Source organism: Hippopotamus amphibius, chromosome X (genome assembly GCF_030028045.1).
Source record: "Hippopotamus amphibius kiboko isolate mHipAmp2 chromosome X, mHipAmp2.hap2, whole genome shotgun sequence".
Lineage (NCBI taxonomy): Eukaryota > Metazoa > Chordata > Mammalia > Artiodactyla > Hippopotamidae > Hippopotamus > Hippopotamus amphibius.
Genome location: NC_080203.1, coordinates 6660998 through 6685351, shown reverse-complemented (window position 1 = coordinate 6685351; position 24354 = coordinate 6660998). Strand labels below are relative to the sequence as shown.

General features: G+C 43.3%; 1 protein-coding gene across 1 annotated transcript in view; it reads right to left on the bottom strand.

The window, feature by feature from the left end:
* Positions 1–2161: 2161 nt before the first annotated feature.
* Positions 2162–24354, bottom strand: part of IDS (iduronate 2-sulfatase) — a 103039-nt gene continuing 80846 nt past the window's right edge. The window contains exons 9-10 of the mRNA XM_057718559.1: positions 13556–13705; positions 2162–2265 (exon numbers count right to left, since the gene is read on the bottom strand). Of these exons, the coding sequence (XP_057574542.1) occupies positions 2243–2265; positions 13556–13705 (173 nt within the window). The 3' untranslated portion in view covers positions 2162–2242. The remainder of the gene's footprint in view (positions 2266–13555; positions 13706–24354) is intronic.

The window sequence follows — 24354 nt, the reverse complement described above, 5'->3', positions numbered from 1 at the left end:
CTCCTCCCCCTTCGGAGAGCAGGACTATAAAAGGCAGAGTGCCTTCTGTCAGAATCTGCAGCCTGGCAGATAATTCTCCTGAGACACACACCAAGTAACCAGCTCAGAGCCCGCGCCTGCCCCCAAAGCTTTAGAATATATTTCACAGCCTTCTCAGAATCCTCATATCTAAATACATTCAGATAATAAAACTACTATAAAACTACAATGACATAGTTAAACAAAAATGCCTGATGATTTTATTCTTCTTTTCTCCTTCATCTCTGGGAAGGAGAAACACCGTGCAGACACTTGAACGAGAGAGCCCTGCCTTGAGAGCAGATGATTTTAATCCACACGTCTTCACCACGAAGGTCGTCTTTCTAAGATCCCTCTGGCCAGGAGAGGCAAGCCTGCAACATAAAAAATAGCTCCCATGTCAGGTTTTTTTTCAAGTGTAAAAGGAATCCACACATGATCAGAAATTCTTCTCCGTGATGAAGGGCAGGGAAAATACCAGGAAAGGAGGAAATGATTACAAACAGGACAGCTGAAAGAAGATGGCTGCTCGTCGACTACATTTGGAAGTTAGCCTCTGTAGATAAATAGCCCCGTCAGGCACTCTTTAAGAAGAGGCAGGACAGGCTCCTTGATGGCATTCAATCAGGGAAATGATGGAAGAAAATCAATATTCATTGAGTTTCTACAGAGCTGAGGGCACAATGCTAGACGCTTTCCTGTGTGCTGCCTCCTTTAAGCTGCAGAAAGCTCCTGTGAAAGAAGTTTTACCACCATTCACTCGACAGATGAGGAAACCAAGGTTCAGAGAGGAAGTGGCTTACCCAGGGCCATGTGACCAGGAAGTGGCAAAGCGGGGTTCAAACATCATGACACCTCTGCTCTTTCTGAGGAGACTATAGGAAATACAGCTTATCTTTTTGATTTGCAGGACACCTAGGGTTTCCTGGAGTCTGAGTCCCATTGGCACAGAACTGCCTATTTATCTAACACCTTCACTTAATGATCAAGAAGATGCTTGCCTGGGTCCCCTGTACTCTAATGCAGTGACTATTCTTGGTAGGTATCCTTGGAGTTTCAGCTACTCAGTTACATGCCTCATTCCTTTGGTATTTTCCAGAAGCCATAGAATAGATCCTTGGCCACCTACATTGCTCAGGAATCTTCTGGTTACAACTGATAATCCTGTTCCAACCAACCCAAGGGTCATTAGGAAACACTCTTACAAGAAGAGCTTGCCATGAAAAGGCAGCATGAGTCTTACTCTTCAGCTGTTTTATTTAATTTCAGTCCATTTGTCCATATCCACAGAGACTATATACGGCCCACTGCGTATGGCTTCCACTTCTCTTCTTGTCACTAGCAACAGAATTGGTGTCCATGTTTGTCTTACTTGCAATGAAGATCAAAAATCAACTTAATTCTCACTGCCATCTCATCTCAGTTTCTTAGAATTTTCTATTGCTTCCCTTATTATCAGAGATAGCAAACCAGTGGTCCACTAGCTGACTCTGGTCTGCAGACCTTCCTTGTGTGGCATGTGGTATTTTAAAAAATCTGAATTACTTGCCAGCATTTAGAATTTAGGAGATTCCATGAAAAGAAAAATCAAGAAGACTGAACTAAAATGTGCTGTGTGATTCCATTCTCAAAAGGGATTTCTCTTTGTATTTTCCTGACTCCTAACACAATAAAATCACTTCAGCCTGACAGCCCTCTTACTTAAATGAAAACATGATTAAATGAGATGACATCTGATGAGCTGTAAACCAAGCAAATATTTGACATAAAATGGAGAGAAGAAGAGCAGGGAGAGGAAGGAAGGCTGCTTCTGGGGGAGCACGTGGACCCATATTACGGCTGCCATGCCTCCAAGTAGGGCTGCTGGCTGGTCCAAGGGATGAATGAGGAGAATGAGGTCAAGCAGGTGTAAAGCAAGAGACAGGGAAAGACATGGAAGGTGGCACAGTCAAGGCAGTAAGCTCTGCTTGGCATAGACAACAGCAGGCCTGGGAAGTGCTCTGTGAGCCGGCATCACCACTTACCACAGAGGACCTGGTGGGACAGGGCCTTTCTCTCTCTGCAGCCCAAATCTATGGGCTGGTTGCATCCCCCAGGGCAATACCCCCAGGACTTAAAAGGATCATGGCCAATCAAGGCTGTATCTTGTTCCTCCAAGATCAGGAATGATCTCCAATGGACCACATCTGAAGCCAGGGCTCCATCTTCTAGCTTGACTGGAAGCTCAGGGTCTCACTGGGTCCAGCCCTAGAGAAACAATCCAGGTGGTAATTTACTCTTTGCAGAACTTCCCTTCCCCTAGCGCTGAGGCAAAGGCTCAATTCCCTCCTGCTGCAGCCTGTGGTTTACTGCTATTTCTCTCTCTCCCTTGCCCATGCCTAATCAGTGGAGGAGTCAAGAGGTGTTTTCCTTCACTGCTGTGCCTTGGAACATCCTTCCTCTGCCCTTGGCTGAAAAAGAAGTTCCACTACCTCCTCCTGAACTGGAAAGACCACAGGCTCCTTAGGGCAGAGTGCATTCCTAGAAGTCAAACATCCTTTGAGAAAGGACCAATCTCCTGCCTTGCCCCAGTCCACTCTTCTTCAACCACAATTCTGGTCATGTCACTCCAGAACTGTTTGGGGGCTTACACTGTACCAGGCCCCATGCTCAGTGCTTTACATGTAATTAATCATGCAAGCATCACCTAAGCACCACAGGGCAGGTATTATTATTACCGCTGTTTCAATTTCACAGGTGAGGTGCATAGCAGATAATTAATATACTCAAGGTTACATTATTAAATAAGTAGCAGATCCAGAATTTGAACCCAAGCTTGTCCAAGGCCAAAGCCCCATACACGGAATCACTAACCCAAAGCTTCTCAAGAATAGGACTAGTCTACAGTATCTTGTTCAAAAGCAGATTCTGACTCAGCCCCATCTGGGATGGGGCCTGAGATTCTGCATTTCTGACAAGCTCCCAAGGGATGCTGATTCCATGATCCCCAGACCACATTTGAGTGGCAAGGCTCAAGAATTTTCTCTTTCACCGAGGAAAGAACCTACAATTATGGTTTTCAACCTTGGAAGCATGAAAACTTCTAGCATGTAGACCTCTGGTCCACCAGCCAGGGCTATCATTCATCAAAAGCCACGATGACCAAGAAATGGGCATGATTCCCCAACCTTCCCAGGAAATAACAGAGGAAAAAGCCAACAGGAAAGGGATCACCTCTGAATCCCCATGCCCATGGCCGTTCAATGTTTCCTCCCATCTCCCTCTAGTAAATCTCTTACTTTGTTCTATGTCAAACCACGCCTAAGAGTTTAAGTCCCAAGTAATCCCCCCTTTGAACCACAAAGCAAACATCTGGATAGCCTACTGATTACACTCACAAGCTGTTAACATGGCCCCAGACAACAGAGCAGAGGCATTTTGGGGCTCTGTATCGTAAAGACCTTTGCCCAACACTCAATTCCACTGAGACACTACACCTCTTGTCAACAAAGCCCGTTTATACGAGCGTCAAAGTCACTTCCCTTGCTATAAATGTGCCTTCCTTAAACAGGGGACATAGGCAAAGTCAAATCAATAAAATAGGTACTTTGGTGGCAACAGAAGTTCAGGTGAGCCTTGAGTTTCACAAGACAGTTCACCGTAATCTTCAAAGTTCACTTAGCCAATGTGTGTATGGGCGAGAACTAAACCCTTCTTGAAAAAGCTCATCCTGAACTTCTTAAGGTCACCCTTCCAAACTAGAAGTTGACAACAGGCCCATGTCATCCCTTTGTGGGTCTTTTTTCTTTTGAAAACACAATAACCTTTCATATGTTTCGGAGACATATGGACAATGAAGATGTCCCATTTCGCCGCTCGCCTTATGCAAGGAGCAAACCCTAAGGTAAGGACGTGACAATGTGAATTCTCAGCAGAGGCAAAGCATGAAAGGCTCTCGGCAGACTTTGATAATTAAGCGTGTTTCATTTGCTCTAAACAATGTCGTTGTGGTATCTTTCAAGGAGGAATTCTACAACCTGCCTGCATCTTCTTAGTTCCACAAAGTCTGGGAGTTGACAACTAATAATTAATTAACAATGAACACTGTCTTGCTGCCCATCACAGTGACTGGCACCCTCAGCTCTGAAAAGAGAAAGATGTGCTAACGTGGCAGCTTCCTAATCCCCACAGCTTGCAGCTCAGTGTCTGATGTGACAGGGCACAGCCCTGCTGGGGACAACTCAGCAAAGGCAGGGTGGGGAGCGACAGCTTTCTGGAACCAGGTTACAGGAGCCACCTGCGCACGGGCAGAAGCTCGTGGTCCAGAAGCTCAGTAATCAACCCCTTTCATTCAATGATTGCACCGTTTTCCTCTGAACTGCTCCTCTCACCCATCAGCTCAGTTCTGCCCAAAGTGTTTTCCATGCATAAGGCCCTGGGGACTCTGGAGATTAATGGACCAGGTGCCTCAAAGGGGTGTGACCACTAAGCTGGTCTGTGGCCAGTGGGAGCACAGGAAAAGAGTCTTGCTGACTGTCCCTGAGCTAGTCCCGGCAGGGTCCTTACCTGTTCTCTCCTTTGAAGACATTACCAGCCTCTTTTGAAGATCTATGGACTTAGATACACACAGATGGGCAGACCTATGGCAGTCCCTCCAGGTGACTGGTACCCAGAGCCATGTATCTGTGTGGCATGGAAGCTGGAATTTTTAGGATGGGAGGAGGAGGGAGATGGGGCCATCTACTCAAGTCACCCGGGGGAATCTAACCACGGCCGTAGCACAATCAGGAGTAGCGGCAGAGTCAAGGGTGCCGGGGCCCTGCGTTTCAGCCCAGGCCTGCCATGTGACCTCAAGCAAGTCCCCTCCTCTCTTTGGGGAACTGAGGGGCTTATCTGCTGAGAGAGGGGATTGGACTGGAGGATGGTTCTCCCTCACCGCATCCCCAGCCCCCAGAACTGTAGTTGGCCGTGTACAAGATGCCTTGAAATGTTTGCTGCCTGAATGATCTGCTATGGCTCCTTCCATCACTAGCATTCCAGAACTCTGTGGAATCATTCCCCTTGGAACTGTGCATCTGCCTTCACAGCCAGGCCATCTAATGACAGAAACTTCACTTGAATGGAAGAGTTTTTAAAACTCAGGTGACAACCATCTGAGTTTCTCCTTTACTTTTCAAATCGTTCTGCAGCTCACAGCTGCTTCCTCCAAGTCACCCCGGAGACAGACGCTCCCGCCCGTCACTCTCCCTGCCCCAGCGTACGTGCCACTGTACACAGAAACTGTTGCGGTCTGTAAACATAAGGAAAGCATTACAGATGAAAACCTGGGTCCCCTAATCCCCAGCCCAGACACCACATCACACAGCCTCACAGCCAATTCATACATGGAAAGAAGGCAGCAGACAGAAGAGTATTAACACTGTCAATCTAAAAATGCGGGTTTAAAATTAGGAGAGGGGAAAGTCTGTCAATCATGACTCAGGCAGCATCACTGATTGCTTTGCATGTTCACTTCTCAACCAAACAACCACTTGAAATCCTTCATATCCAAAATGTCGACTGACAAAAATCAATTCTAAGAAGATCAGCCTTGAATGAACCAAAAAAACCCAACCAAAAAACAAAAAACCTCACAGAGAAGAAAGGCAGATGCTGAAAGAAGACATTTAAATCACAGATTAAATGTGTGATTACTGTAATTACCTTTACCTGTTATCAGAGAATTCTGGATTTATTGGAAAGTATAGCCAAAAAACAAATAGTAAAAATGTACAAAGAAGAACTAAGGTAAAATTTGCTGCTGAGGGAGGAGGACCCTGGGTGGGGGGCAGTTTTCATGAGATTGAGCAATTCTTGAGGTCCCTTCCACCTCTGTCCTCAAAAATATAAATGGAGGTTGGCACCAAGTAGCAAGAGAGAAAGACAGCACTTGCATGGGACCCCTCACCTCATCCTGCTGGGAGTGGCCGGGAAATTCTTGAGGATGCTGAGTGACACAGGACCCGGGCAGCAGGAGGCCCGTTAGGACACTGGCAGCTGTGGGGATGGGCGGGGGGAGGCAGGAGCTGAGAAAGTTCTTTGCATTTCACAAGGCCTCCAAAGCGCCCCTGCTGGGACAAAAGGCTGAGAGAGAAAGGAGCGTGCCCTTGAAGCCCATCCACTCACCCTCCTCACTGGTCAGAATGTGGGAAGAACCCCCGGAAGGAAATCCGACACTGACCACCAGCATTGGCACAGTCAAGGCCCCAGGAGCTGCTTGCCCAGCCCCGAAATGCACACTTATACATTCCTCAGATTAGGCGTAGCACAGCCATCCAGAGCGGATATGAGCCTGGGAGGCTCAGCCTCCACTCTGCCAGTGGGCCCGGTGTGTTTCTTCTTGGGCAAATCCAGACCGTTTCTGTCTTCCGTGTCTCCACTGAGGGCCAGCAGGTGGTCTCACAGGCATCTTTCAGACTGGTCATGACATGACTAAAGCAAGCTCAGAGCTGTGGAAACACAAGAAAATTCCCCCCCTTGCCTGAGCCAGGTGAAACTGAGAGTGCGTGCTCCAAGCAGAGGGCCCAGCGAGGATGCAACACAGCTGCCCTGCAAATGGCAGCGGGCCTGACCAGAAGCATCTAACTCCAGCACTGGCCTTAGAGATGTGCCATTAGCCCAGAGCAAAGTGCTCGCTATCCAAGTGACCCAAAGACACCCCCTTGTCTCCCCTGACACTAATGTCCAGGCTGATGCAGGCCCAACCTGTCATCCCTCAGACAGCCTGGCAGCATCTCATAATTAGGAAAAAGCTGTTTCTGCCGTCATCCGGAAGATCCATTTCACAGAGACAGTTTCTGCATGGTGAGTTGGCATTTCAAACAAGAAGGTTTCAAATACCCAAATCCAGGCACTGCAGCCAGTCATGTCTTGACAGCCTGGTCTTAGATGACTCAATAGCCTTAAACTTGCCTTCCTTTTGCTCTAGACAAGAAATTTCCCTGCTTTTTCCAGGACCACGACCATTCGTACCTTTAAAGCAACTCTTGTCAATCTGTCTGAAAATAACATTTGGCAAGGGGAAAAAATTCTTAGCTGAGACAGCAGAAATGTGTTACTTCCTAGAGATAAAGATTCCTCTTACTACACACACACACACACACATTCCGACACTGAAATTTTTAAAAATAAACTACAACACTTATAAATAGGGATATTGTATAGTAGAGTTTCTGAAACACCATTTAAGAAGAAATCAAACATGAAAGGCGAATATTTACTCAAAGTAAACGTAGTCGCTCAAATCCTGGTCAGCCACAAGCCTGCTAATTTAGGATTCACAGCAGGTGAGAGACCATTTTGACCTACAAACTGACTGTTAAAAGCTCTGAAATGGGTATTAGGTGTTTAAACAAGAACCATCAAAAGAACCAAAAAAACTGCCCACCTGACTTTCATTTTCATTCCGTAAATCGCTGTACAGATGAAGGACTGAGGGTTTTCTGCCTCTAATCAAAGGAAACTTTCTTTTCGAATGAAGTCTAGAGTCATGTGATTTCATGATGGTACATCTTAATCTAAGCTCTCAACTCTTCAGATGCTAATTGGAGAAAAGAGGTGGAGGCAAAGCAAAGGCAACATTACTTTCCCCATCTGACTATGCAAAACCATAGTATTCTTTTGTCACTAAACTCTCTTCTTCCAAGCCTCCTGCATGAAAAAGTGATCACTTTCTCCTACAAGGACTTGAAGGCAAACATTTGAAGCGCTTCCTTCACTTCTCTTCCTTGTCCTTGCTTACGATAAATAAACAAGGTTTATTTACAGCCTGTGGGCCAAAGCCGAATGGAATGGAGGCCACTTTGGTGGAATACGATGAAGGGGGTTTCCTTTGCTGTTCCCCTATTCAGTGACAAGTTCAATAGCAGACACGTTCATTTATATTATAAATCGTAAATGCTCATTACAGAAAATGTGGAAAATACAGAGAAGCGTAAAAGGAAAACCAGTGTTTCCATCCCCCAATGACCAGTGTTAACAATGGTATGTTTCCTTCTGCCTTTTTGGTTATAAATAAGTGGTGCTTGTTTTACGTGGTTATAATCGGTCATATCTACAATTTTATATTTCGCTTTCTTCACATACAATCATAAGCATCTCTACATGTTACAACCATCATTTTGAGAACCACATAATAGTCCATGAAGTGGATGTGATCAAGACAAAAAGTGCACATGTAGTTAAGAGCACCGACTTTGGGGTCAGATGGAGCTGGGATCAGATTGCACCTCTACTACTTACTGGTCTGTGGTCTTGCACAAATGATTCACTCTGAACTTCAGTTTCCTCCTCTATAAACTAGGGATGACAATAGCATAGTACCCATCACCATGGTTGTTTTGAGGCCTAACAAGGTAATACCATAAAACACTGAGGACTTTGCTGGCAGTGACTCCATAGTACATGTTAGCTGATATTGAGACAGGCTGGGACCTGGGACCTGGGACCTGGGACCCTTTGCTGCAGTGCTTGCACCTGGACAAACATCTCCTGGAGCAACAAAATACAAAGAAACTATAAGAGACTGAGATAACTGCGTGCATGGGCAATTGGGGCAAATTATGGACAAAAAGATGCAAGAAGACAAAAAAAAACCCCAACTGCCACTTCTGAAGAGCCAGGAGCAAAAACAGTGTGTCAGGAGCAAAAGCAGGGTACTGTGCATGCCCCCTGCACTCAAAACCACAAAAGCCACCCCTCCGGCCTGACCCCTGGATACACCCCCACCCTCACTCCATACAAGGAACCAGCTCATCCCCCCTCAGGGAGCAAGCAAGGGCACCTGTTACTTGTTTCTGCGCCCCCTGCTGCAGCAGGGGCCCCAAGAAGACTTGCCTGAATTTCCTGTCTGGCCTCTTATCAATTCCTATTGGTTGGGAAAGGCCAAGAACCCTGGTCGGTATCAATATTATTATTACTGCCATTTTTAATGTATCCAATATTTTTTGTTAGCTATTGGATACCTTCCAAATTTCCCATTTGGACCACCCTGCAATGTGCACATTGTTTGAATTCTTTTCCTTATTAATATGCCTGTGCAGCAACACAGAGCAAGGCATGGCTGAAAGCTCACATCATTCCTGCCCACAGGCTACTGGACATGGACATGGACTCCTGCACCTTGGGCTTTAGCCACTCCCTGAAAGTCAAGGGCATATCTTCACAGCCCCTCGGTACATCTCTCTCTAGCAGGAAGATTTCTGGGCATGGCAGTGGGATCCCGCCCATGCTGTTCCCTTGTCTGAAGTGCTTTTCCCCAGCGTTTTGAATGACTATCCCTTTCGTAACCTTTACATCTCAGCTTCTATGCCATCTCTTCTGACAGAGGAGAGCAACCCATTTTGTGTAGCTACCCCAGTCATAATTCTCTACAGTCATGCAAATTAATTTTAATCCAAGAACTCACTGCAGCTTGTGATTACATCTTGGTTTGCTCACTTATTTATAGTGCATCTCCCAGCTAGACAGGCCACTCCAAGAGGGGTGGGTATGTGTCTCGGTCTTGCTTAGTCATATCCTTGAGTCCCCAGCTAGCAAAGGGCCTGGCAGAAAGGAGGCACTCCTGGCCCTCATTGCCTGTTTGATGTTCAGGGCCCTCTTGGCCACACTGGCAGCTGGACCCTGGGGTGCAGAAACAAAGGAGCACACAATCCCTGCTTTAAGGAGTTCCCACGGCTGTCTCTCTGTACAGCCATCTCAGCAAGAACCAGGAAGCCCTCAGACAGGAGCAGCAGCCTATAACACTGGGGAGGCAGCCAGAAGTCAGAGGTCACCAGTGGCCATCCATCAACAGGAAGGTTTATTCTACCACCCCCAACACTCACACATGCTTGGCACTGTACTAGGGAAGAAGCTTTGTATTCTACTACAAGTTCATCATCAAAGGGATGGTGTGGGCTTCCTAGGTGGCTCAGTGGTTAAGAATCCGCCTGCCGATTCATCTGAATAGACCATGTAAAGTTACGATATCAATAAAGAAAGTACAGTATTGTAAGTGTAAAAAAAATAAAATAAAATAAAATAAAATAAAAAAAAAAAAAAAAAAGAATCCGCCTGCCAAAGCAGGGGACATGGGTTCGATCCCTGCTCCAGGAAGATCCCACATGCCGCGGAGCAACTAAGCCTGTGTGCCACAACTAGTGAGCCTGCGCTTTAGAGCCTGTGAGCCACAACTATTGAGCCCATGTGCTGCAACTACTGAAGCCCACACATCTAGAGCCCGTGCTCCGCAACAAGAGAAGCCACGGCAATGACAAGCCTGCGAACCACAACGAAGAGTAGCCCCCACTCACCACAACTAAAGAAAGCCCGCTCACAGCAAAAAAGACCCAACACAGCCAATGAAATTAATTAATTAATTTTAAAAAAAGGGATGGTGCCTATAAGCTTAAATTATACATAATGGCCCATCTTTGGAAAACCTGCTTCCCATGTAATGAGTATTAAGCTAAAATACCTTTGTTTAGCTCACAGGAAACATCCTGACCAGGCCCACCCGTGAATGACTGCAGGAAGGAAGAAATTAACACATCCCCTCTAGAGGCTGACCAGAATCAGGAAATGCTTGGCTTTACTCCCTCCCCTTTTAGTATAAAAGAAGCCTGAATTCTAACTCTGGCAAGATGGTTCTTTGGGACACGTGTCCATCATCTTTTCAGTCGGCTGGCTTTCCAAATAAAGTCGCTATTCCTTGCCCCAACAACTTGTCTCTTGATTTACTGGCCTGTCATGCGGCGAGTAGGAGGAGCTTGGACTCTGTAACAGCACCTGTGTGGACCTCATCTTCTTTACAAAGCCCTCAAAAACATACTCCTCAGGATGCTTCCCATAAGCCGAAAACTGAAAGGGCTGGTGCAGTAGAGCAAGAAAAAAGGAAAGATGTGCAGGACAGCATGAAAGAGCCTAAAATCTGGGCTCCAGTCCCTGTGGTGCCCCTTATGATAGAGGGTGGATCACCTCATCCCTGAGCCTTCAGTTTTCTCCTGAATAGCAGGGGACAGTAGAGTATTCCCTGTTTCTTGGGACGCTGCAATGGTCATGTGCATGAAAGGTGAGATTGCAATAGAGGGGCCAAGAGCTTATTACAACCAGCTGGGGAGATAAAGAGTCTGGCAGCTCGGTGGCCCCATGGGGTCCCTCTGGAGAATGTGTATGGTGGAGACAGAGAGAGCCACACCTCCTGCACCTAGACCTAGACTTCTTGGCCAAGGAATTATCCTCAGGCCTCTTGAAAGAGCCCCTAGGTTGGACTTCCTCCTGCACTAAGAAGCAGCTGCTTGTTTTCTTCAAGGCAAGTTTTGTAATCAAATAGGCAGTATCTCCACAGTAGCCAAAAGAATTCTTTAATTGATGAATACAAAAACTCAGACAAACCACAGATGCCCCATTCACCATGTCAGTCCTACAGAGGAAGTGGTGATTCTGTCAATTTCCTCTGCCACGTCCAGCTGCAACACTGGCTTCTATTCCTAATTCCATGCAGTGTGTGTGTCTCTGGTTATAACAGATGGTGTTTGTGATGCATGCAAAAGCTTCAAATAGCCAAATGGTGCAGCCGTGGAGATTTTCCAAAGAGAAGACAAAAACAACAACAACAAAAATACTCTCACCAGTGAAAAATCTGAAGAGTGTTTATATTACTTCTTACTGTGGCAAAATAGAGAACATCCGATTACTGCAATGGCTCCCTTGACTGGAAGAAACCAGCCAAGCGCGAAGGGGCTGATGTCACTGGAAGATTCTACCTGCGAGGCACACTCTAACTCTTACAAGAAGGGATATTACTTACAAGAAGTTAAAATACAGAATGTAGGCCTCTTAATCCTGCCAATAGATCTGGAACCTTCTCTACTGGCCAAGGTTACCAGCTCCATGAGTGGACTGCTCTAATTGGTAGAACACTCTGTTCTAATAAAATACTCAAGATTTCATTCCTGTAATTTATAAAACCAGAGCTAAAAAGGACCCTAGGGGTCACTACTTCAACCTCTTAGTTCTCAGCTAAAGTGCCAGAGACCGAGAGGAGAGTCAGCTAAGGTCACATGGCTAGATATTGACTTGCCCTCGCCCTGTAAACTGATGCACCCCACCAGGCTCCCAAAACAGCTAGAGGCAATCAGCAAGCACCTACTTATTCCTCAACACCCACCTGTCCCCACTTATTCATGACCTGCTCCGGCTCTCATATCCCTGTGATTTTTGCCTCTGGACCTCACATTGGGGCTCAGATTTTGTCTCCAGCTCTCTGTAAGGAACTTAGACTTGCTGCCCACCCTGGCCTGCACCTTTAGCTTCACTGCCTCTAATCCCCAATCCCAGCAATCTCATGCGAGTCGTGGCCCAGCCAATCCACACCATGGCCAAACCACCCCTAACAAGGAGGAGATTCAGACAGAGGCAAAACCAAGACTAAAGTCTAGGTCTCCTGATTCTAAGACCAACAAACGTTCCACTCGTGATACTCTCTACTCCCTGCCCCTGCACTGCTGTTACTTCCACCTTCCATAGCAGCCAGGAAATCTCGTCCCTCTCCATCATACAGACGGTTTTTCTGTCCCACACCACCTTAACCCTACCCGAGCCTTCTCTCCTCTGCATGAATCATCCCCAGCTTCTTCAAAATTACCTCATAATTCATGGTTTCCAGACCTTCAGAGGGCTTATAAACTCAACCACTACTCTCTTAAAGAGAAAAATAGAGAAGACTTTGAATCTATCACATCTTTTGATTTAGACAGTCTGCTGGTATCAATGCAGCTCTGATCATGGTCACATTTTCATCAGCCACATGTCACATTTTGCCAAGTTCTGGCCAACTAAAACCCTAGGATTATGTTCAAATTCAGAATCCTTCCTTACGGATGTTCAAATATTGATAAGAGAACAAAGATGCTTTCTCTTTCCTCTGGGGTCTCCAACCTGGGATTTTGTAAATCCAGGGATGCCAGAAGCCATGTTCTCCATCAGATAAAGAAAGCTCATCTGCAACAGGAGAGTTTGGAGCCAGGAAGACATGAGCAGGGATAAGAGTGTGTGTGTGTGTGTGTGTGTGTGTGTGTGTGTGTGTGTGTGTGTGTGTGTGTGTGTGAGAGAGAGAGAGAGACAGAGAGACAGAGAGACAGAGAGACAGAAAGACAGAGAGAGCCCACACTGGCACGTAAGCACACATTCACTGGTGCTATCAAGTACCCAGCTTCAATCCTTGAAGTTTCCTGAGCTGCTCTAGTTCCTTCAGTTCTTCCACTGATTCTGGGTGCTGCCTCAGTACCCTTCCAATAAATTATCTTGTCTGTTTCAACTAAGAAAGAAGGTTTCTGTCATTTATAACAAAAAGAAACTTGACTCCAAATTTCCTGAGACCTTCACAGGGCAGGTGTCTTCTCTCCCTTCACATTGCTGATTTAGAGCAAGCTTGGAGGCTTTCCTCACTGAATGAGACAGCAGACCAGGTATCTGGACAGTAGGAGGGGTGGAGAGGAGAGAAAGTGTGACAATGCTAGAGACCAAGTCTTCTGCTTACCACTTTGCGGAGCATCAGCCCAAGTCTTTTCTGGGATCCTCCAGTGATTCCTCCATCCCAAGAAGCTCAGATGAGACTGCACAGGACCCATCACCTTGCTTCTTCCAAAGATCTCCACTCCACATGGCAAGCTTGGTAGAATTGGGGTTCCTGGGTAGAAAAGAAGTACTTGGGAAAATTGTGGGTCTGTGACACAGTCTGAATTTACCCTGCTCCCAGGCCCTGCATAATGTCAAGGCTACCCATTGAACGTGTGAAATGGAACATCCTCCGTGTTCTGCCAAAGAGAATCTAAGCCACCTCAAGCTGCAGATGGCAAAAACCAATGTTTGGGTTTGTAGTGACTGATAGCAAGATAATCAAGTTGAATCCCTCAAGTGCCTTGGGCTCTTCCCCTTTTAAAGTGCTCTGTGCACACATGACAAAGCAATTTGGCTGAAAAACCAGCATCTAACAAGTCACACAAGAATAGCTTTGAAGCCGGCAGTTTGCTAACATGAGCAGCATTGTCCAGGAAGACAGTCGATGTGATGTTGAGTAGAGAGCAATGTTCCTGCCATAACTGTCCCCAGTGTGGCTACGATGTGGGCCGGCATGTTCTATTACAATTAATACTTAGAGGAACCGTGGCCACCTAATAGCCTTGCCGGTGTAAACTCATTCAGAAGGGATTATGTGCTCTTACCAATACAGTAGTGTTGGAGTGAGCTTTGCTCGATTACATACTTGGCCTCAAGCCTTCTATTCAAGGCATTACAAAAGCATCTCTCACAAACTCATCTACCAGGAAATCTGGCTTTTCCTCCTACACCAGTCCTAGAAAACCACCAAAGAAAGATTTTATTTGCTCATTGAGTTTGCACTTTCTTGCTTTATTTCAGGAAATTATGATGCTTCTGGAAGCACTAGAGGATGAGGTACAGGAACATAACGTCACCCATTTAACCCAGGGAAACACAGTTCTTACAAATTTATAAGTTCTTTCTGCACACAAATTGATTACTAATCTTTTGGAGGAAATGCTAACAGCCCAGATGGCAATAATCTGAAGGAAGGAGAGCTAGTAAATGGCTTCAGATTAAGCTGAATAATAACAATAATGAAGAGGAATTTACAGACCTGCTGGGGTACAGGTACTTCTTTCCCAGATGGAAAGAAAGAATTCACTTTTTTGTAGATTTTTAGCAACTACTTTCTCACTAAGGAGCCTTTGATAAAGCTTCCTGCTCACATACTTACAAATTATCTTAGAGTCTGTACAGGCAGACCTCAGAGATATTGTGTGTTCAGTTCCAACCACCACAATAAAGCAAATATCACAATAAAATGAGTCACACAAATTTTCTGGTTTCTCAGTGCATATAAAAGTTATGTTTACACTATACTGTAGCCTATTAAGTGTACAATAGCATTATGTCTAAAAAAACAATGTATATACCTTACTTAAAAATACTTCATTGCTGAAAAAAAAAATGCTAACTATCATCTGAGCTTTCAGCATGTAGTAATATTTTTGCTGCTGGAGGGTTTGAAACATTGCTAGAATTATCAGAGTGTGACCCAGAGACATGAAGTGAGCAAATGTAGTTGGAAAAATAGTGCTGATAGACTTGCTCGATGCAGGGTTGCCACAAATCTTCAATTCATAAAAAAACACAATATCTGTGATGCTCAATAAAGCAAAGCTCAATAAAATAAGGTCTCCTATACTTGGCCCCTTAGAGCTATTTAAGAAATCACAGAAAATAAATGGGTGGTGATTATTAAACTAATATCGATCCTTCATATCATTGGTGCTATATCACAAAAGCTACTTGGAGGATGCACTTGACAAAGCTTCAGCCAATAAGCTAGAGGAATAGATTCACACTGAGGTCTTCTGATGTTAAATTTTGTGGTCTACTACACATCCAAAATTCAAGTCATGGATCTCTGCTTTCAAGACAAGATAACAACTACTGTTATTAAATGTGCAATCACCCTAGAAACAGACAGCAGCCAGGTACATGGGAAAGTATGTCAGGACACTGTGAGTCTTCTCCAAATGAGTAATGCAAATAAAGCAAGCCTCTGGCTCCCCTTTTCCAGGGCTGTCTTGACATTAAATACCCAACTGGATATTATCCCCATAAATCCCTTGAGTGTCCTAGAAATGCCAATACTTCAACAAATAGTGACAAAATTGAGTCAGTAATCATAGAAATTCCAACTTCAACAACTCACAGGGATTCACATCTCAGATCATGTCCTTTGTCTTCCATTGATATTAACAACTCCAAATGCTCCAAATTTGAGAGAGGCATTCTTTTTTTATTTTTTTGGCCACACCGCGCAGCTTGTGGAATCATAGTTCCCCGCCCCCTGCAGTGGAAGTGTGGAGCCCTAACCACTAGACTGCCAGGAAATTCCTGAGAGAGGCATTCTTATAGGTAGGTTTCCAGCTGGAGATCTTTTATTGTAAGCAACAACAAAAAAAATTCTATATAACTTGAGCAAAAATGAAAATGTATTGGAAGACTATAGGGAAGCTCGTAAGATCATAGGAAAATTAAAGAACCAGGCTCGAAACAACCAGGAACCAAGGAGCTCCAGAGGGTCTGGGACCACTCAGCAGCTTCACCCAAGCATATACCACCACTGGAATTCATTCACTCATGCAATACATATTTACAAGTACCTACCACTTACCAGACACAGTTCTACATGCTAGAGCTATACCAGTAAACAAAACAGACAACATCCCCATTCTCATGGGTCTTTCATTCCAGTAGAGGGAGAGAGACAATATTCCAAACAGAATAAACATTTTAAAAAGCCACACTAGTCCAGTGGTTAAGACCTTGCCTTCCAACGCAGGGGTGTGAGTTTGATCCCTGGTTGGGGAGCTAAGATCCCACATGCCTCATGGCCAAAAAACCAAAAAACAAAAAACAGAAGCGGTACTGTAACAAATTCAATAAAGACTTTAAAAATGGTCCACATAAAAATAATCTTTTAAAAAAAAAGCCATGCTAATATGTATCTTAATCAAATTCCTAAAAATAATGATAAAGAAAAAAAATCATAACTTCAGTCAGAGAAAACAGACATATTACATACAGAAGAACAAACATAAGAACACAATAAACTTCTCACCAGAAACTATGCAAGCCAGAAGACAATGGAACAACTTTAAAGTGCTGAAGAAACAAACTGTCTACTTAGAATTTTATACCCAGGGAAAATATCTTTCAGAAACAAAAGCAAAATAAAGACTTTTCCAGACAAACAAAATCTGACATGATTCATTGCCATCAGACCTGCACTACAAGAAATGTTAAAGGAATCAAACAGGAGGGAAATGATACCAGATGAAAACATGGATATATACACAGAAATAAAGAGAATTGGAAAGGTTAAACACGTAAGTAAATATTTAAACAATTTCTTCACATTATTTTTAATGCCTTCAAAAGCTAAGTGACTGTTTAAAGCAACAAAAATTATGCATTTTGGTGTTAATAACAAGTGCAGAACGAAAATCTATGAAAATGATACCATGAAGGATAGGAGAGGAAAATGGAAGACTATTGTTGTAAGGTTCTCACAGTTTACTAAGAGGTAAAATATCACTTAAAGCCAGACTATGATAAGATAAATATGCATACTGCAAATACTAGGGCAACTACTAAAAAGATAAAAGAGGTAGAGCTAATAAGCCGACAAGAGACTACAGAGAATACTAACAAAAATATTCAAATAATACTAACAAGTTCAGGAAAGAAAGAAAAAAAATGAACAAAGAATGTATAGGGAGAGAAAACAGAAAACAGAAAGCAATGTTAGATTTAATTCCAAACAAATTGATAATTACATTAAATGTAAATGGTGTACATATTTCAATTATTTTCAGGTGATATTCCACTGCAAGAATAATTAAATGCTGTATACAAAATATCACTTTAAATATGAAGACACAATTAAGTTAAAAGTAGATGGGGAAAAAGATGGCGGAGGAGTAGGATGTGGAGATCACCTACCTCCCCACAAATACATCAAAAATACATCTACTTGTGGAGTGGCTCCTGCTGAACACCTTCTGAATGCTGGCAGGAGACCTCAGACATGGAAAAAGGCAGGAGAATTTCCACATAATTGGATACCACAAAGGAAAGAAGGGGAAAAAAAGAGACAAAGGAATCCTGAGGAGACTGCCCCCTCTGGAAGGGAGCTGTGAGGGGGGAAGGCTCCCGCACACTGGGAGCCCCCTCACTGGCGGGTAAGGATGGGGGAGCCTCGGAGCCCCCAGGAGAGAGAGCAACAGCAGGTATGCTGAGGGCAGAGAGATCCCTGCCCGGATGATTCAGGCAGCACTCCCCAGCCAGAGAAGCTAATCTGCTCACCAGTGGCAGCGGTGGGGGATGGGCACAGAGGCTTGGGCTTCAGAGAACAGACACCAGGGAGAGAGCTGGGTCTGGCTGCATGAGAACAGCCTGGGGGGAAGGTGTGCCAGCAAGCTAAGAGGGAGTTTGGGGAAAATCCTGGGCCAGATGGAGAGGCAGGTGACCTTTGTTTCAGAGTGCTTGGGAGGAACTTCCCTTTCCATGAACTCAGGCTGCAAAGCGGCGTGACCTGCGGCTGCTGGATCAAAAAGCCTGCCCCAAAGTGAGAGAGTAGAGTACACATAGATACGCCACCAAATGTAAAATAGATAGCCAGTGGGAAGTTGCTGTATAACAAAGGGAGATCAACTCGATGGGTGATGCTTTAGAGGGCCAGGACAGGGAGGGTGGGAGGGAGTCATGGGAGGGAGGGGATATGGGGATATATGTATAAATACAGCTGATTCACTTTGGTGTACCTCAAAAACTGGTACGAGTATAAAGCAATTATACTCCAATAAAGAGCTTAAAAAATAAAAATAAAAAATAAAGCATTCAGAAACACACACACACACACACACACACACACACACACAAAGCCTGCCCACCACCCCATGCCCCTACCCTGCTGTATGCCACCGGGTCCGGTCTACTGTCCGCCCCATGCACTGCCAGGCCCCGTTGACCACCTGCCTGCCTGTCCGCTGCCCCGCTGCCCCACCCCACTGCACCCAGTCAGGCCCCACCACCCACACACCTGCTGCCACCAAGGGTCCTGTGTGTAAGGCAAGTCATTGGCCACATCCTCCCAGCAGCAGGTGAAGCCCACCAAGACCAAGGGTCCTGTGTTCAGAACCAACTTCCCTAGGAGAACGCATGGCACACCTCAGGCTCACGTTGACCTCTGCTGCTACAAGCACTCCCGCAGATTTCAATTAGACTGCCATATCCCTCCCTCCCCCTGACCTGAAATTGCAAGTGAGCTCCAATCACCCTCTTTCACCCCCTCTTGCCTTGGTGAGAACTGACTCCTGAGAGCAATCCACACACAAAGAAGGGACCAAAACCAAAACTGATCACTGAGGACTGCAGGACCAAAAAAGAGAAAGGGAAACAGCAACAGAAGGAGCAGATTTAATGCCCACAATAGGTTTGATAGACCTGCATCTGTGGATCACCTGAATAGAGTGTTTCTACAATACAGACTGTAGACATAGGGGGCAACTGGGGACTGTGGGGACAAATACACACAGGACTAACACCAGATCACAGTCTGAGCTCTTCACAGTCCTCTAACCAGCAGGTGCAGGGCCCTACCTAGAAGTATTGGAGGACTTCTTGGTATGTTTGTCTTGTTTCTGGTCTTAGGTATTTGTTAGTTTAATCTTTACTGTATATATATTTGTATGTGGATTTGCTTGTAATTGGCATGAGTACTCCTTTCTTTTCTTTGCTCTCTCTTTTTCTCTTCTCTTTGGTTTCTTTTCCTCTTCTCTTTTTGCAAGTGTAAGTGTGCACATCTCCTTGGGTGATTTTGACTGATTAGAGTTGCTTTCACCACCAGTCTTGGGGATCTGTCTGTCCTTTCCCCTTCTTCCCTTTTTTCTTCCTTTTTTTTCTTTGCTCTCCTTCTACCTCCTTTTTCTCCTTGCTGTGCAGCGTCCAGGGTCTTGGTACCCCGGCCGGGGGTCAAACCTGGACCTCTGAGACAGCAGAGTCCAGGACTTTGGACCACCAGAGAACTCCTGACCCCATGGAGTATTAATCAGCAACTGCTCCCCCAGAGTTCTCATTCTCAACACCAAGCTCTAAATCCAACCAAAGGCCAGCAAGTTCCAGTGCTGGATGCCTCAAGCCAAACAGAACAGAGACAAGAGGAATTCTACTAGGCAGCACAGGGAAAGGAGACAGCAAATCCTATAAATCAGACAAAATGGGAAAACAAAGAAATATTTTGCAGGCAAAGGAGCAAGATAAAAACTCACAAGACCAAATAAATGAAGAAGAAATTGGCAAATTGCCTGAGAAAGAATTCAGAGTAATGATAGTAAAGATGATCCAAAATCTCAAAAACAAAATAGAGCAAAAACAAGAAACATTTAATAAGGACCTAGAAGAACTAAAGAGCAAACAAACATTAATGAACAACACAATAACTGAAATTAAAAATACTCTAGATGGTATAAACAGCAGAATAACTGAGACAGAAGAACAAGTAAGTGAGTTGGAAGATAGAATAGGAGAAATAACTGCCACAGAGCAGGAAAAAGAAAAAAGAATAAAAAGAATGGAAGACAGTCTCAGAGACCTCAGGGATAACATTAAGTGTACCAACATTCGAATCATAGGAGTCCCAGAAGAAGAAAAAAAGAAAGGGCCTGAGAAAATATTTGAGGAGATTATGGTGGAAAACTTCCCCCACATGGGAAAGGAAATAGTAAACCAAGTCCAAGTAGTGAAGAGAATCCCATTTAGAATAAACCCAAGGAGAAAAACACTGAGGCACATGTTAATCAAACTAACAAAAATTAAACACAAAGAAAAAATATTAAAAGCAGCTAGAGAAAAGCAACAAATAACATATAAGGGAAAAACCATAGGGATAACAGCTGATCTCTCTGCAGAAACTATGCAGGCCAGAAGGGAGTGGCAGGAGATAATTAAAGTCTTGAAAGAGAAAAACCTACAGCCAAGAATACTCTACCTAGCAAGAATCTCTTTCAGATTTGATGGAGAAATCAAAAGCTTTACAGACAGGCAAATGTTAAGAGAATTCAGCACCACCAAACCAGCCTTACAACCACTGCTAAAGGAACTCCTCTAGGCAGTAACACAAGACAAGGAAAAGATCTACAAATACACAGCCAAAACAAGTAAGAAAACAGTAACAGGAACATACATGTCAATAATTACCTTAAATATAAATGGATTAAATGCTCCAAGCAAAAGGCACAGACTGGCTGAATGGATACAAAAACAAGACCCTTCTATATGCTGTCTACAAGAAACCCACTTCAGACCTTGGGACACATACAGACTGAAAGTAAGGGGATGCAAAAAGATATTCCATGCAAATGGAAGTCAAAAGAAAGCTGGAGTAGCAATACTCATATCAGACAAATTAGACCTTAAAGTAAAGACTATTACAAAAGACAAGGAAGGACACTACGTAATGATCAAGGGCTCAATCCAAGAAGAAGATAATAACAATTGTAACTATCTATGCACCCAACATAGGAGCACCTCAATACATAAGGCAAATGCTAACAGCCATAAAAGGGGAAATCAACAGTAACACAGTAATAGTAGGAGACTTTAACACCCCATGTACATTGATGGACAGATCATCCAAACAGAAAATAAATAAGGAAACACAAGCTCTAAATGACACATTAGACCATCTCAACTTAATCAATATTTATAGGACATTCCATCCAAAAACTACGGAATACACTTTCTTCTCAAGTGCACACAGAACATTCTCCAGGACAGATCCCATCTTGGGGCATAAATCAAGTCTCAGTAAATTCAAGAGAATTGAAATCATATCAAGCATCTTCTCTGACCACAACGCCATGAGACTAGAAATTAATTACAGGAAAAAGACTGCAAAAAATGCAAACACATGGAGGCCGAACAATATGCTATTAAACAACCAAGAAGCCACTGCAGAAATCAAAGAGAGAATCAAAAAATACCTAGAAACAAATGACAATGAAAACACGATGACTCAAAACCTATGGGATGCAGCAAAAGCAGTTCTAAGAGGGAAGTTTAGAGCAATACAATCCTACTTCAAGAAACAAGAAAAAGTTTGAATAAACAACCTACCCTTACACCTAAAACAATTAGAGAAAGAAGAACAAAAAAACCCCAAAGTGAGCAGCAGGAAAGAAATCATAAAGATCAGTTCAGAAATAAATGAAAAAGAAATGAAGGAAACAATAGCAAACAGCAATAAAAATAAAAGCTGGTTCTTTGAGAAGATAAATGAAATTGATAAACCATTAGCCAGACTCACCAGGAAAAAAAGGGAGAAGACGCAAATCAACAGAATTAGAAATGAAAAAGAAATGACAACTGACACTGCAGAAATACAAAAGATCATGAGAGACTACTACAAGCAACGATATGCCAATAAATTGGATAACCTGGAAGAAATGGATACATTCTTAGAAAAGTACAATCTTCCAAGACTGAACCAGGAAGAAATAGAAAATATGAACAGACTCATCACAAGTGCTGAAATTGAGACTGTGATTAAAAATCTCCCAACAAACAAAAGCCCAAGGCCAGATGGATTCATTGGCGAATTCTATCAAACATTTAGAGGAGAGCTAACACCTATCCTTCTCAAACTCTTCCAAAATATAGCAGAAGGTGGAACACTCCCAAACTCATTCTATGAGGCCACCATCACCATGATACCAAAACCAGATAAATATGTCACAAAAAAAGAAAATTACAGGCCAATACCACTGATGAATATAGATGCAAAAATCCTCAACAAAATACTAGCTAAAAGAATCCAACAGCACATTAAAAAGATCATACACCATGATCAAGTGGGGTTTTATCCCTGGAATACAGGGATTCTTCAATAAATGCAAATCAATCAATGTGATACCTCATATTAACAAATTGAAGGATAAAAACCATATGATCATCTCAATAGATGCAGAAAAAGCTTTTGACAAAATTCAACATCCATTTATGATAAAAACTCTCCAGAAAGTGGGCATAGAAGGAAGTTACCTCAGCATAATAAAAGCCATATATGACAAACCAACAGCCAACATCGTTCTAAATGGTGAAAAACTGAAAGCATTCCCTCTAAGGACAGGAAGAAGACAAGGGTGCCCACTCTCACCATTATTATTCAACATAGTTTTAGAAGTGTTAGCCACAGCAATCAGAGAAGAAAAACAAATAAAAGGAATCCAAATTGGAAAAGAAGTAGTAAAATTATCACTCTTTGCAGATGACATATTATATATAGAAAACTCAAAAGAAGCTACCAGAAAACTGCTAGCACTAATTGATGAATTTAGTAAAGTAGCAGGATACAAAATTAATGCTCAGAAATCTCTAGCATTTCTATATGCTAACAATGAAAGATCAGAAAGAGAAATTAAGGAAACACTCCCACTTACCATTGCAACAAAAAGAATAAAATACCTAGGAATAAACCTAAATAAGGAGGCAAAAGACCTGTATGCAGAAAACTATGAAACACTGATGAAAGAAATCAAAGATGACACAAACAGACAGAGGGCCATATGATGTTCTTGGATTGGAAAAATCAACATTGTGAAAATGGCTATACTACCTAAAGCAATTTACATATTGAATGCAATCCCTATCAAATTACCAATGGCATTTTTCACAGAACTCGAACAAGAAATTTTACTATTTGTATGGAAATGCAAAAGACCCCAAATAGCCAAAGCAATCTTGAGAAAGAAAAGTGGAGCCAGAGGAATCAGGCTCCCTGATTTCAGACTATACTACAAAGCTACAGTGATCAAGAAAGTATGGTACTGGCACAAAAACAGAAATATAGATCAATGGTACGGGATAGAAAGCCCAGAGATAAACCCACACACATATGGTCACCTATTTTATGACAAAGGAGGCAAGAACATACAATGGAGAAGAGACAGCCTCCTCAATAAGTGGTGCTGGGAAAACTGGACAGCTACGTGTAAAAGAATGAAACTAGAACACTCCCTAACACCATACACAAAAATAAACTCAAATGGATTAAAGACGTAAATGTAAGACCAGACACTATAAAACTCTTAGAGGAAAACATAGGCATAACACTATGACATACATCAAAGCAAGATCCTTTTTGACCCACCTCCCAGAATAATGGAAATAAAAAGAAAAATAATCAAATGGGACCTAATAAAACTTAAAAGCTTTTGTACAGCGAAGGAAACCATAAACACGACAAAAAGACAACCCTCAGATTGGGAGAAAATATTTGTAAATGAAGCAACTGACAAAGGATTAATCTCCAAAATTCATAAGCAGCTCAATATCAAAAAAACAAACAACCCAATCCAAAAATGGGCAGAAGACCTAAATAGGCATTTCTCTAAGGAAGACATACAGATGGCCAACAGACACATGAGAAGATGCTCAACATCACTAATCATTAGAGAAATGCAAATCAAAACCACAATGAGGTATCACCTCACACCAGTCAGAATGGCCATCATCAAAAAATCTAGAAACAATAGAGATGGTGTGGATAAAACAGAACCCTCCTGTACTGTTGGTGGGAATGCAAGTTGGTACAGCCACTATGGAAAACAGTGTGGAGGTTCCTTAAAAAACTAACAACAGAACTACCATATGACCCAACAATCCCTCTATTGGGCATATACCCAGAGAAAATCATATTCCAAAAAGAAACATGTAGCACAATGT